The sequence below is a fragment of the Tursiops truncatus genome, chromosome 14 (assembly GCF_011762595.2).
Source record: "Tursiops truncatus isolate mTurTru1 chromosome 14, mTurTru1.mat.Y, whole genome shotgun sequence".
NCBI classification, from domain to species: Eukaryota; Metazoa; Chordata; class Mammalia; order Artiodactyla; family Delphinidae; genus Tursiops; species Tursiops truncatus.
Window position 1 is genome coordinate 8,715,247 of NC_047047.1, and position 13,540 is coordinate 8,728,786.

Here is a 13,540-nt window from a genome sequence, read left to right on the forward strand (position 1 = left end):
TTATTTCCTTCCCTCTGCAACCCTAGCCAGGGGGAAAGAAAGAGCTTCTGTCCTGGATCCTAACAGAGTCCCAAAGTTGAGTCTCGTTGGCCTGGCTTGGGTCATGTGTTCACCTCTAAGCTAATCACATAGCCGGGCGTGAAGTGAGTGGCCAGCCCAGGTCACACATCTTTCCCTGGAATCCGGGCTGAAGTCCCCACTGTGCGGCACCTTGGCCTGGGTGTAGGGGACGGGAGGCTGGGACTCGACAAAGGAGGGGGCAGGACCCTGGGCACCAGGAAGCCTTAGTGTCCGTGGCATCCCTCTGGTCTTCAGCCGTGGGCAGAGGCCTTGTTCTCTAACACCCATGGGACGTATTAGGAGGGCAGTGCTTCCCCGGGCACTGGCCATGCCAGCGCGCCAGGAGACAATACAGAGAGTGAGAAAGATAAGAAAGAGAAGGGAGGAGGCCATTGCTTTTGAGGAAATGGCTTTTGAGGAAGCCACCGCTCCATGGGGCCCCTCCAGCCCCCGCCAACACCCGGGCTGGTTTCAGGGGCTCCCTCCGGCTCTGGAATCCGCGTACTGATGTACACGTGCACACCCAGGCGTAGATTCTCAAACACAGGCACCGAGAATGTTGTCCCTCTCTGGGCAGCAGGCAGAGCTGGGTTTCCGTTCCAGATCCCCCTGGGGTCAGGGTCTCTAGTCCTAGCTGGAGGAGCAGGAAGGGCCAGCCAATCCCCCCCGCCTGTCAAATCCCCCCTGCCCGCCCCCCCCCACCCCGCCCGCCATGGCCAGCAGGAAGCCAGAAAGGAAGGGTGGGCTGGGTGAGAGCGCTCCAGCAGGGGTTTGCCTGCAGCCCCTCGGTTCCTCCCACGGCAGACATAGGAGGGGGGCAGATGCGCTGAGATAACCCCCTGCAGCAGGTCCACAGGAACAAAAAGCCCTTGGCCTTCCTGCTTTTGTCTCAACTGCATCTCTTCCCCACCTGGCCCCGCTGTGCCACGGCCTCCTAGTTCCCTCCCCTCCTCACTACCAAGAGCAGGGGCCAGGGCTGCTCAGGGTCCAACTCCAAGTTCAGGATAGAGCTTAAAAAAAGAATACCTCTGTCCCTTTCAGGTGAGTTCAGGGTCTCAGGTCTCTGAACCCACCTCCTCTGGGCAGCTAGAAGAGCAGGTGAGGGGCTCATCTTCTGAGCTACCTGTGGAGGGGGACCCATGCGGGGCCCCGAGGTCCTCTAGCAGCCTCAGCAGAGACATCCCATCTCTCCGCCCCGCTGGGCCCTTGAGACAAACTTTCTAGGCAGTGGCCATTCCCAAAAGCTGAGCCGGAAGCGCTGGTCCTGTCCAGATGCTGCCAGCCCGTCTCCCATCAGCCTGCTCCGTGTCTAGGGCTCCACCCACCCCCACGCCTAAACAGGCACTTTCATTTACAGAACTGAGTATCTGGCCTTGCAAGCCCCCGGGGTGAGTCTGGCAAGTCCTGCCTGCGATGTCTGTTCTCTGGCCTCTGTGCCCTGTGCTTCCAGGGACCTGGAAGAGGGGCCGTGTCACCATGTCATTTCCTAGGGATGTGGGTCATGCGTCCTTGTCACTTCCTCCTCTGTAGGACCTATGACAGATGACCTGTCCTGGTCAGAGCCACTTCCATACTCAGCTTTCCTGTGGGCACAGCCCTCTGCTTGCTGCTTTGGTGCTTGCCCAAGCCAAGATCAGAGAGTGCAACTTGGAGCAGGAACGGCCTGGGCAAGGGGAATAAATCTTGCACTTAACTTGTGGGGCGGAAGAAGTTAGGAAGAAACAGCACCTAGAGATGGTGGCAGGTGTCACGCTCCAGGACAGGTCCAGACGGGGTTCCCCTAAAAAACGCGTCCCCTGTCCCCCTGAGCCCTGGTGGACACGCTAGCCAGATGAGCTTCAGTCTGTCCCCAGTCTGAGACTCTTGGCCTGGGGCCTGCAAGTAGCCCTACCTCAGGATTACTCATGACAGACTATTTCTGTTGTTATTTGCCCAGCCGGTGTGTGATGGAGTACCTAGACCATGCCCTGGGGCTCAGGCCTGCTGCCCCGACTCTCCTCCCCAGGGGGGAGCCTCAGCCTCTCCCTGTCCTGCCTCTAGCAGGCCCTGGGGCCCTGGCTGTGCAATGCAGAAGGGCCTTGATCTCTCCAGGGTTAACTCCCCTTTAGGGAGCATGAGCGCGCGTGCAAGCGCACACACACACACACACGCACACACACACGCACAGCTTGTTCACCTTAAGGGAGCACGTACAGACATTTGCATCGGGCCTAACACTTAGTGGAGATGGTCATGCAGTCAGGGGACCTCTCCAGGCTCAGCTTCCACATCTACTGAAAGTGAAGGTCAGCAGGACCTCTGTGGGAACCCGCTGGGTCAGGGCACTGCGCAGTAGTGCTGTAGGGTTCAATTTGATAAAAGGAGAAAGGAAGGAAGGAAGGAAGGAAAAGAATTCATCAGGGCCCAGCTCTAGCCTTGGGTTTGAAATGGCCCAAGGTGGACCAGCGCGGCTTCACTCTTTCCCAGGCTTCATTGGTTCTAGAACTGACCTTCAGCACGTGTGTTTGCAGCGAAGTGTCTCTGAGGGAACAGAACCCCTGAGAAGACCCACACGTGGCAATGACAGGACTATGGCAGAATTCTCCTCCTGGACCTCCAGGCCTTCCAAATGGGGCCGAGAGCAGCCCAGCCAGGCTGCGGCTGAATGCAGGTCCCCCAGGACAGGACCCCTCCCAACCCCAGAGCCTGTGAGCCTGGAGAGGTGAGACCAAGGGAGGCTGCCCTGGGGTCCTGGCATCCCGGGCAAGGAACCGGACAGCAGCTGGCCTTGAGGGCCAGCTTGCCGAGCGGGAGCCGGCGACATCTGCAGTGTGAGCCCCTGGGCCCCAGCAGCCTGGCTGGAAGGCTGTGTCCTCTGAGTCAGTGTGTCCTCCCCAGCAGGTGTTCCTGGGTCAGCCTTAGTTCTCCCCTCACCCCCTCCCCATGCCCCACAGCAGCTGCCCCAGAGCCTGGCTGGACCTGCTCCCCCAGGACCCTCCAGCCAAGAGCAAGACCCACCATCCCCCGCCTTCCTTGCACCCCCTCTGCCCCCCACCGGGCTGGCAGCCTCCAGGGAGGGGGCTGGGTTCGAAGGGTTGCCTCGGGTGAGCCTGCGCTCTTGGTTGGAACTGCGGTGGGAGAAACTATTACGTTCTGGCCAGAGCGAGTGGCTTCCTGGGAGATCCTCTCCCTCCCCCTCTCTGCCGTTTCTTAGCATAAATAACCCACCGCCAGCTCCCTTGGCATTAGCTAGAGGGGAATTTTTCTAAAGGATGAAGTTCCTGGGAACCGTCCACCCTTTTTGCCTTTCGTCTCATGACGAAGGCTCTATACACCAAGACTTGGCTGGCGGTTCCCGGGTCAGAACTAGCTGGACCAGAAAAGGAGACACTGGCCTTCCCCTCCCCTGGCCCCTTCGCGGGTGACAAGCCCAGTGGACTGTCCCTTATCTCTCTGCCGTGTCATCCTTCCCCAGGGAGAGGACGGGGCCCCGTCTCCAGGCTCTAGAGCCAGGAGGGAGGCATCCTGCACAGAACTTCTCAGAAAAGTCTGTCTGCCAGACTCCAGGGAGAGACCCGGAAGGTGGAGCTCAGGCCCCGCTGGCAGCAGCGGGAGGGGACCGTCCTTTCCTGTCGGCATTGGGTTCGGGCACGTCCCATGCCTCAGACTCTGCCTCTCCCCAAGTCGTGGACTGAGGTTTCCTGGCCCCATTTCCCTTGGGGGCTTCCCAGCCTCCACTCACGCCCCAGTCGGGAGGTGCTGGGTGGGTGGCCTGAGCTGGGGAGCACCCGTTCTACAGACGAGATGCCCAAGCTTGGATGGATATAGCCTCCGCTCAAGGTGTGCCCCTGCACTGCTCACTAACCCTGAAGCCACCCGGCACCCTCCCCTACACCCATACATACCCCCACCCGCCCATAGGGACTTGGAAGGGGCCTCAGACAGGAGGAAGGGCCACCTTGCACTGGCCCCGCCGATGCCTGGCCTCTTTCCAGCCTCCCTTTCCAGTATCTTGAAAGAGAAGACAGAGCCCCATGTTTCTGTGGTGCCGGCAGGACAGGAGCGGGCTTGCTGAGTTCAGGAACTGGTCACAGCACAACTGGAGCAGGAAACGCAGCTCTCACGCCTGGCTGTTGACTGAGCGTCCTACCCAGTCTCCCGCCCGGCCCTGCCGGGCTCCTGGGCCAGCCCCTGCCTTCCCCACCGGAGGAAGTTTCCAGAGGACGGAGACCCAGGTTCAGCCTCCCCCAGCCTGCTAGAGCCCCAGTTTCTGCTCATGGTTTGCTTCTCTGACCTTCACAGAAACAGGGCCTGGGAGAGGAGGGTTGAGGTGCAGGAGAAGCCTGGCGTGTCCCCGGCGCCGCGGTCTGTCCCTTTGTCTGGATGAGAGCGGAAGGACCCTCTCTCACCTCTCCTCTCAGTGCAGAGACCGCGGGGAGGAATGGTCTGGGCGACTCTGCTGATAGCGAAGCCCTATTCCCCAAAGAGGGGAGAATGCTCCCAGCCCTCCTTCCAGGTAGTGGGCACGGTTCCCAAGTACCCTCACCCGCCCTTTGGACGATCGGCTTGTACAGTGTGGTTAACAGGGCTCTTCTTCAGAACTACCTCCTCCTTCTTGCTATTCTCGTCCCCACCCCAGCCCCCCCAAAAAAAACAAACGTATTCAGAATAGTTTCCCTGGGATTTTCCCTCCAGATTCAATTATGGGAATCGGCATTAAGAATGAAGTTGTGAAACCCGTACACACGTACCCGCTCTTTGCTCTCAGTAAATCCCCGCTGCACAGGCTTTCCTCCAGGGCACTCCTCAGATCCCAGGCCCACCCTCACCACGCCCCCCTCCCAGGAAGATAACATTCTGCAGGGGAGGGGAGATCAGGGGGCTGGGGGCCTGGCCAGGGCCTCCACCTGAGCCCGCGGCCCAGCGCCTCCACGCCCGCTTCGGTTGGGGGAATGTTTACAGGTGAAAGGTCCTTCTCTCCCCTCTGCCACAGCCCTCCCGGGCTTTCACACCCACCCCGCAGACAGGGCCCCCCCTCCCGGCCGCCAACGGACAGCTCCATCGCACTGGGATATTTTCTTTGGCTTCCACCACCTCTCACCATCAGCTTGCTCAATGCCCCTCTCTCAAAGAGGGTGCTTCCCAAGGTCACGTCCCTCTCCCCTGCCCCGCACCTACCCCAGACCCACCTGGGCTCAGTCGTTTATCATTGGCATTGTCTGGTTTAAAATTAATTTAAAATTTTGTCATTATACTCTGATTATATGAGTAAAGCACACACATTGTAAAGAAATTATCTTAAAGAGAAAAGAAAAAAAAAGAGACGAAGGAGGAAGTGTAATCCTTCTGAGAGCCGCGTTTTCACTTCGGTGGATTCCATCCCAATGGATTCCATCCCCTGCTTCCCCCAAGTGCCCCCAGTCTGTCCTCCACAACCCAGGCTCCCTGCTCCAGAGCAGCGTGGAGTGGCCTCCACTGTCCACTGTCTGGTCCCTCTGCTGCCAGCCCAGTCCCCAGGGCGCCCCTCTCTCCCCGCTCCAGCCCAGCTCGTGCCCCAGCGGTGGTCAGTCCCCCGGCGAGTCCTGCCTCTGCTTCTCGCATCAGCCCGGGATCTGTCTGGTGGTGTAATCTTGGCTGTGCCCCACCCGCACAGGGCCACCTTCACCTCAAATCCTACGGCTCCTTTGAGACCTGGTTTAGTCACTTCCTCCCTGAAGCCCTCTCAGCTGCACACCACCACCGCTCCCCCGCCCTCCCCAGAAAAGCCAGAAGGACCCTTTGTCCTCCTGGTCCAAGGGAACGCTGGGGCTCAGTATTCAGTGTCAGTAACCGAATGATCGCCTTCCTGAAGCATCTTTTCCCGTCTGACGTCTGAGTGTGTGTGGCTGTGTCTTAGTCAAGGTACACTGTCTAGCGCACAGGCTTGAGCCTGCTTTAGGGGGTTGGGACGGCGGGAAAGAGCCGTTTGCCACGACTGCAGAGTTCAGGAGTTCCGAATGCTGTGAGCCTCCCGAGGGCAAGGCCAGGCTGGGGAAGGGGGACCCAGCAGGTGGACCCTGCTCGCGGAGGCTGGATCTTCCCCAGCCTGGGGCAGCGCCGCCTGGAGGCACACCCAGTGGGCCCCCTGCTTTTCCCCACTGCCAGGTGGCATGCCACCCAACCCGGCCAGCCTGTGGTATCAGCCACCTGTGGGCCTCAGCTGCTGTGCTGAAGGACAGGCTGGGTCCTGAGCAGGGCAGGTGCTGCTGGAGGAGGGGGGCCGGTGGCCTGTGGCCTCAGGATTTTGCACGTGGCGTTTGAGCTGGAGAAGACTACACTCTAGAGTGTCTGATGCCCTCAAAAACCGTTCTAGCTTCTGCCCTAAGGAGGCTGCTGGGTCTGTGCAAAGAGGCTGTGACCGTTTCTGGGGCACCACCAGGTGCTCTAAAGGGGGAGGATGATAAGGGCAGGGGAAGTGGGGGGACAGGGGAGCCTTGGCTGGCTCTGAGCTCCAACCCCATTATCACCAAGCTGGAGCCCTGCTGGCCATCTCTAGAGCCTGCCTCTCCTCCCAGCTCAGCCTCAGGGCTGGTTATCTGCCACAGGCATGATGGTGGGGTGCTTCCTGCCACCCTTCCTATCTTAGGAGGAGTCTGAAGGGGACAGAGCAGCAGGCACCTCCGAGTGGGGGAGGGGTATGCCCACTGAGTGCCAGGAGCAGGCTGTCTTCACAGCAGGAGCCTCGCCTGCCTTTGGGGTGGGTGCTCCCCGTACTTCGTTTTCTCTGCACTGCAGGTGAATGTCTCATAAATGAATGGGCACCAGCAGAGTCCAAGGGCACCCCGGGATCTAACGTAGCCTCTGATCACATAGAATCGGCCTTTGTCCTGTTTTCACCCCTTGGTGTCCAGGGGGCAAGAGCGAGGGTATGAGTAGGTGGGTAAGGTGGGCGAATGCTCAACCAGACCTCCTGCCCTTTGCCCCCCTCCCCTCGCCAGCCTCCTCCGGTCAGCACAGTGGGAGTGTCTGGACTGAGCTGCACATCTGTCTGTGCAGGGGTGTCCCCCCGGGCTGAGCTGGGCACCCATGGGGGGCCCGTGTACGCATATAGTGGACAGTGGCATCTGGTCACAGTGCGCACAGGCGTGGGTGCCACAGGGAGCAGAGCAGAGACCTCGGGGACCACAGACACCAGGCAGAGCTCAGAGTGGACAGGCCCCTCTCGCCCACGGGCTTTCTCCTCTGGAGCCCCAGGATGGGGCTGGGTGACAGTGTGGGTTTCTGGAAGGCAGAGATTTCTTCTTTTTCTGAGGCGGGGGAGCACGGTCATTCCTCAGGGGCAGAGCTCTGAGTGAGCGGGGCCCTCCTTGAAGACACCTCCCCAGACACTGTCACAGAAGCCCAGGGCTGGGCCGGAGCTGCACTCAGGGAAGCCTGTCTCTCCCCAGGTCTGCTACCTGTGTCACAGCCTCCTGACGCTGGCTGGGCTGGTGGTCAGCTGCCAGGACATTACTCCAGACCAATGGGTGAGTCTCCCAGGAGGCTGGGCTGGGGCCCCTGGGGGAGGAGCCCAGCCCGCTGCCAGGAACTGGGAAGAGTGGGAGGCTGAAAAAGAAGCAGACCTAGGGGAGCCGGCCTCGTCCTCCTCCCAGCGTCCCACCAGGCCTTCCCAAGGGATACTGACCCGTGCCCCCGGTTACCCCGTGCCTCCCCTCCCTTTCCTGCCTGACTTTTGGGCAGTCACTCAGACCCGTCCTCCTCTTTCTCCGATTTTGTGCTCCCCTCCCCGACTGTGGCGGCCGGGCCTGTGCCCCGCCCCCCACGGCCTCTGCAGGGAGAGCTGCAGCTGCTGTGCATGCAGTTGGACCGCTGCATCAGCACCCACATCCGGGAGAGCCCCCAGGCCATGCACTGGACCACACTCAAGGACCTGGCTGCCCAGACCTACATCCGCTGGCAGGAGCTGCTGGTCCACTGCCAGCCCCAGGTGGTACCCACACCAGCCCCCAGGCTTGGGAAGGGAGGGATGTGGTCAGGCGGCTGACCGGAGCCCTCAGTGTGTCCACCCCCTCTGCAGCTGCCGGGTTCCTGGCTGGAAGATGGGGGCAGAGGGCAGTGCGGGGAGACGTATCCTCGGTGGGCCATCGCCATTCTTATCGAGAGTCAGAGGCCCCGTGTGGGAGTGCGGGGAGGGAGGCACAGCGCAGGCGACTCCAGGGTGAAGGCAAAGAAAAGCTTCACCCCGGAGAGGGAAGAGCCTGGGCCACAGGGCCGGTCTGTCGTGAGCTGTGCCAGGAAGGGGCAGCAGAGGCACCAGCTGTCCACCCTCTCTGCCCAATTGTCCTGTGGGCCTGAGGCTGGCCTCCCACTCTGCTGGGGGGACGCGCCCAGGCTGCCCTGGTCCCTCCAGTTTTTGTAGCAGCAGCACTCACGCTCCTGACTCCCTCAGACTCCCTGGGTAATAAATACTCATAGCTAATGTTTATTGAATAAAAACCCTCTTCTACATGAATCCACGTAACCTCCATGAGGCACGTATTGTTATGATCCCATTTCACAGATGAACAAGCTAGCCAGAGTCACTGAGAGGTTAAACAGCTTGCCCCATCATGCAGGCCGGGTCATGCAAATATCAACCAGGGCACAGAACCAGCCTGACTCGCGAGCCCGCACACTTAGCACAGTGCAGCCCCACTCTGGCAGCCTCCCTTCTGGCCTCTGTCCCTTCCTCCAACAGGCAGCCCTCCCACCCCTTCGCCCCCAGCCCTGGATGCAGATGAACTGGGTCTCGTAAAAACTCTTTCTCCAACCCCCCTCCCGATGCTCCCGGGCTCCCAACTTGCCTTTCCTCTGACTCCCCTCCGCTTGTCCTTCCCCCGTAACCTCTGACCTGGAACTGACACATCAGCCACAGGCTGTGGCTTGGGTCTAGATTTCACAAGTGTCTGAGAAAACTGGAGAGCAGACCTCATCCTCAACCCCTAAGGAACTAGGTCACACTGGTCTCTGGTGAGAAGCAGTGTGTTTGTCATGAAAAGAGGGAAAAGTGATCCGTGGCCTGGCCGAGCCAGGGGGCAGGTCCCACCTTCCTCTCACAGCGCCCTGGGCCTGTGAACAGGGAGTAGAGAGAGCGGAGGCAGAGCTGTGGTTGAGTGGCCCGTTGACCTGCCGTGTCCTCACCTGGACTGGCAGCCCCAGGAGCCCTGTGGCTCAGCATCTGGCACGGAGGAGGCCTTAGTGGAAATTCAAGGGATGCTGGAGCGCCAGGGAGCGTCACATCGGTGGGCCCTACCTGGGCCCAGAGCGTCACAGCCTGCTTTCTCTTTGCCACAGGCCCAGTACTTCAGCCCCTGGGAAGACATCTAATGGAGCAGGGCAGGGGTGGCCCAGTGCTCCTGCCCTGGCAGGAAGTGAACATGGCCCAGCTGCCTGGAGGCGTGAAGAATGGAGACCAGAGGAGGACCAGCCAGCTGAAGCAGGCACCTGCCTCCCCCGCTGCCCTGAGCCCCCTCCGGGCGAGGATCCTGCCTCTCGCTGCCTGGCTCACCTCTCAGCTCTCCTTCCCTTCCCCACCGTCTCCTCTCCCCGAGACCTTTGTCTCCAAAGCTCTGGTTTTCCTGGGCTTCCTGGGTCCTCCGGCCACCATCCTCCCCACCCTCCTTCCCATCTCTGTGTGTCCCTAATGTGAGGGTTCCTTGTGCACGCTAAAGTCTCATTTCAGCATCATTGGTTACAAGAGTTCCTTCAGTCCCTTACTGAGGGCCCGTGCTCAGCGCCCAGTTCCCTGACTTCTCGCTTATACTTTGCAGAATTCTCACCCCAGGCAGTCATGTGCCCCGCCCCACCCCCTGCAGCTGAGGGCTGTTTGCAAACCTTCAGGGAGGAGCAGTTCTGGCTGTGGCCTGAGAGCTGTCAGACACCCAGGGAGCAAGGATGGGGAACGTTTGTTTGGACCGGTCTGGGACCGGGACTCCCCGCTCCCCGCTGCCACTGGGGAAGATCCGGAGTGAGATGGTAGCTCAGGGCTGTAATTGCACTTAATTCAGCTTGTTGTCGAGCTCTGAAATCAACTCCCAGACTTAGGAGTTGGGCATGGGGGGCAGTGCCGAAAGATCGTTCCCAAGACTTTTTGTTTCCACTCTGCCTTACCCAAGATCAGTTTTGTGGGCCCTGATCCCTAAACGGGTGCTGGACGTCTTTGACCTGCTCCCCTTGAGAAGTGAGTGAGCCTTCGGTACCCCCAGGAGACCCTTGGGGATCTGCCCACACGTCCAACCCTGAGAATCCATTGCTAGTCCCTGACCCCTCCTGACTCCTTCCTGGGTTGGGATGGTGTTTTTCAGGGGCCCCAGGAGGTAGATAGGAGGTAGCAGAGGAGGAGCCCTGCCCACTGGGCCTGTGCCCCTTCCTCAGCTCCACCCTAGCATCTGCCAGTGGAAGGTCACCATGGCTGGCGCTTGTGACTTTCTCTGTTTATTTGTCCCTCTCCTTCGTTCTTTCACACGACGGGGGTCAGGGTAAGGCAGGTTAAGTAGGAAACTCCCCCCACATAAAGGACCTTCAGGCCAAGTGCCTCTATTTGCAGCCCCGAAGTGTAGCCCATCGCTTCCTGGGCCTGTTTTGGAGGCTCTCGCTGGGTCCCCAGAGTGCTGGGAGCCAAGGCAGATGTATAATTCAGAGAGCACGAGCACACGGCCGAGGGCCGGGCACCACGTCTCCCTGCCTCTCTTCCTTCGCCAGGTGAGAGGTGGAAGAAGCTCTCTGCCAGGGAGGCTTGGAGGCCCAGGCGGCTTGCCTGAGAGTTCTGGTTTCTGTTCCTGGCCACATCACAGGCCCCCTTGGCCAGGGCACCCCTGAGGCCCCAGCGGCATCAGGTAGGCCTGAGATCCTCCGATAGCAGAGCTGTGCCGAGCCGCCGCCTTCACCCTCCCTCAGGGCCGCCCCTGCCCCTGATCCCCGGCTCTTCAGTTTGCTCTGGAAACCTGGAAATCACCTTTGAAATTTTCTTTCTTCGTTCTCGAAGCCAAGGGCGGAGAGGGAGTAGGGAGCCCTGAGAGTCTGAAGCAGGGAGTTTCCAATTCTCGAAGCCGCCCCTGCTGGGCTCTGAGCAAGGGTTCGAGCTGTCCAGTGTTGCAGGCTCTGGAGCCCTCCTGCCCAGGCCCGGTTCTCATGCACTGCCCCCCTCCGCCCCAGCTCCCGGAGACACTCACCCCCAGGAGAGAAATAGATGCCAGGGAGAGAGGAGGTGTTGGTGGCAGCTCAGGCCCTCCAGAGGCCTCCCTGTAACCTGAGCAGAGGTGAGCACTTTGAGGTCACCCAAGGGCGTACGGCGTCCCCCGGGACGTGTAATGGGCCCCCGCTGGAACTGGCTGGGAGCTGACCAGATCTTCTAAAACCAGTCCGGGACCAGTTAGAGAGCCAGCCTCTAGGCCAAGAGTTCCACAGTGATGCTGGCAACTTCGCCACATACGCTTTCCAGATCCCTAAGCCCCTGGGGAAAGGCTGAGGGATATCCTGGTGGAAGCCACTGGAAAGGCAGCATCCGGGGCTGTGATGACGGATGTTCTCCTGCTTCCTTTGGCGAGGGTGGTAGGGAGGGGCTGGAAGGGAAAGGCTTCCCAGGTGGACGGCTTTGATAACTCTCCTTTAGGAGGAAGTGGAGAGAGGAAGTCCTTTTCCTATGTCCCCACTCCCCTCGGTCTCCAGGCCCTCAGGCCCCTGAAGGGTGGCTGACCCAGGCTTTTTCATTTCCCCCCTGTGGGGTGACAGCAGCTCCTGACTCCCTTGGAAGTTGGCCAGACAGTGTTGACTACAGAACCCCACTGTGACCCCTCAGCCCCGCCCTCACCCCCCCTCAGAAAGCAGCCTCAGGAGAGCTGGAGTTCACAGGAGGGGCACCATGGTGCATGACCAAGGTGTGGGAGTGAGGGGGGCCTTGCTTTCCAGAGAAGACTCTTGGGTCCATCTCTAGGGGCCGGACTGAGCTGCCAGTGGGTCCTCAGAGAAACTCGGGGGGCATTTAGCACATCTGCCTTTTCTTGGCCACACGTGGTTGAACAAATGGGGAAAGTAAGAGGGTCTGTCAAGGCCTAAGGCCTGAAAAGTGGATACCTTCCATAGAATATGATAGACAGGCCCTGAGGAGGCTTGACATACCTATACACAAGCCTTTTTTTTTTTTCCCCCGGTATTAGTAACTTTTTTTCTTCTTAATTTAAGACCCAGGAATCCTCTTTTTTGACCAGTTGTGCTTTTATTTTAAAGTATGAATCATGAGCAAGTAGTCATGCAGGAAACTTTATCCCCTACCCACCCACCCACGGAAAAGGCCAGCGCCGGAAAGGAAGAGAATGCAGCAGAAAATGAGTGAAGGTGGAAGAGGGGAGCAGGCAAGCTGCAGCCTTAACTTTGAGGAGCGTTTGGGAGGGAAGGGCTCCGGAGTCTGTTAGCAGGAACCGAGCAGCCGGCCTTGAGCTACAGAAGACGGTCACAGCCAGTGAAACCAAACCACCTGCTGAGACTTTCCACTAGGGCCGTCTTGCAGGTGGGGCTAGGAGCTCAGGTCTCAGCCTGGTAACCGTCACACCTAGAGGTGGGTGGGAGGTGAAGGTGAGGAAAAACAGCAGGAAATGGAGTGTTTGTGGCCTAAAAGTTATCAGGATACCCTGTGACTTAGTGGAAAGACGGGATCAGGAGTCCTAAGGCCTGATTTAACATTCTGACCTTGCTCATTATCTGTGTGAGTTTGGGCAGGATGCGTAACCTTTCTGAGACTCATTTCATCTATGGAATGGGAGAAACAATACCTACTTTGGAAAGGGTGGTCATGAGGGCAGAGTGAAGGCAAGTTGCAGAGTGTGAAGCACAGAACAAATGTGAGGGGTACCTGCCTATTGATTTACAACCACATAAATAGACGCAGGGTCTAACAGGAAGAGGGGGGTCACTCATCTTCCTCCCTGTCAGCTGAAGCAAAGCCTTCCCTGCCCACCCCATGCTAATTAACTAGCTTGCCCCCTATCTCCAGCATCTCCAAGGCCACAGCTTTTCTTTCTTTTTTTTTTTTTTTCTGGTGGAAAGGAGCTGGGAAATGTGGCTTTGGCCAGCGCGGGAGAAGGGGCCTTTATGTATACCAGCAAAGACCCAATTGTTACTGAATCCAAACTGGGCTGCTTTTCCCAATTATCTCCACGACTCTTCTGGTCTCCACTTTTCTGATGCCAAGTTTTAACCCAGAACAAAACCTCCCATCGGGACTGATTTATAATCCAGATCTGCTGACGGGGCCCTAAAGTGTCCCTCCCCTCCAGGACTGCACCAGGCATAAAGTCACCACCGCAGCCTCAGGGCCTCCAGTCTCTTCACCTCTGCCCTTTGCCCCTAGCCAGGAGGTGGCATCTGTCTCCGGGTCCCGGTGGGCTGGGCTGCCTGGGGTTCCTCTGTCCACCTGCCCAGCTCCGAGAAACCAGCTGGCAAGGAGGACACCCCAGCACCGCCCAGGAGGCCGGGGCTACAAGTTACT

General features: G+C 59.3%; 1 protein-coding gene across 1 annotated transcript in view; it reads left to right on the forward strand.

Annotated features, from left to right (window-relative positions):
- Positions 1 to 9,744, forward strand: part of FAM178B (family with sequence similarity 178 member B) — a 44,059-nt gene extending 34,315 nt beyond the window's left edge. The window contains exons 8-10 of the mRNA XM_033838516.2: positions 7,467 to 7,544; positions 7,853 to 8,005; positions 9,352 to 9,744. Coding sequence (XP_033694407.1) covers positions 7,467 to 7,544; positions 7,853 to 8,005; positions 9,352 to 9,384 — 264 coding nt within the window. The 3' untranslated portion in view covers positions 9,385 to 9,744. The remainder of the gene's footprint in view (positions 1 to 7,466; positions 7,545 to 7,852; positions 8,006 to 9,351) is intronic.
- The last annotated feature ends 3,796 nt before the right edge of the window (positions 9,745 to 13,540 follow it).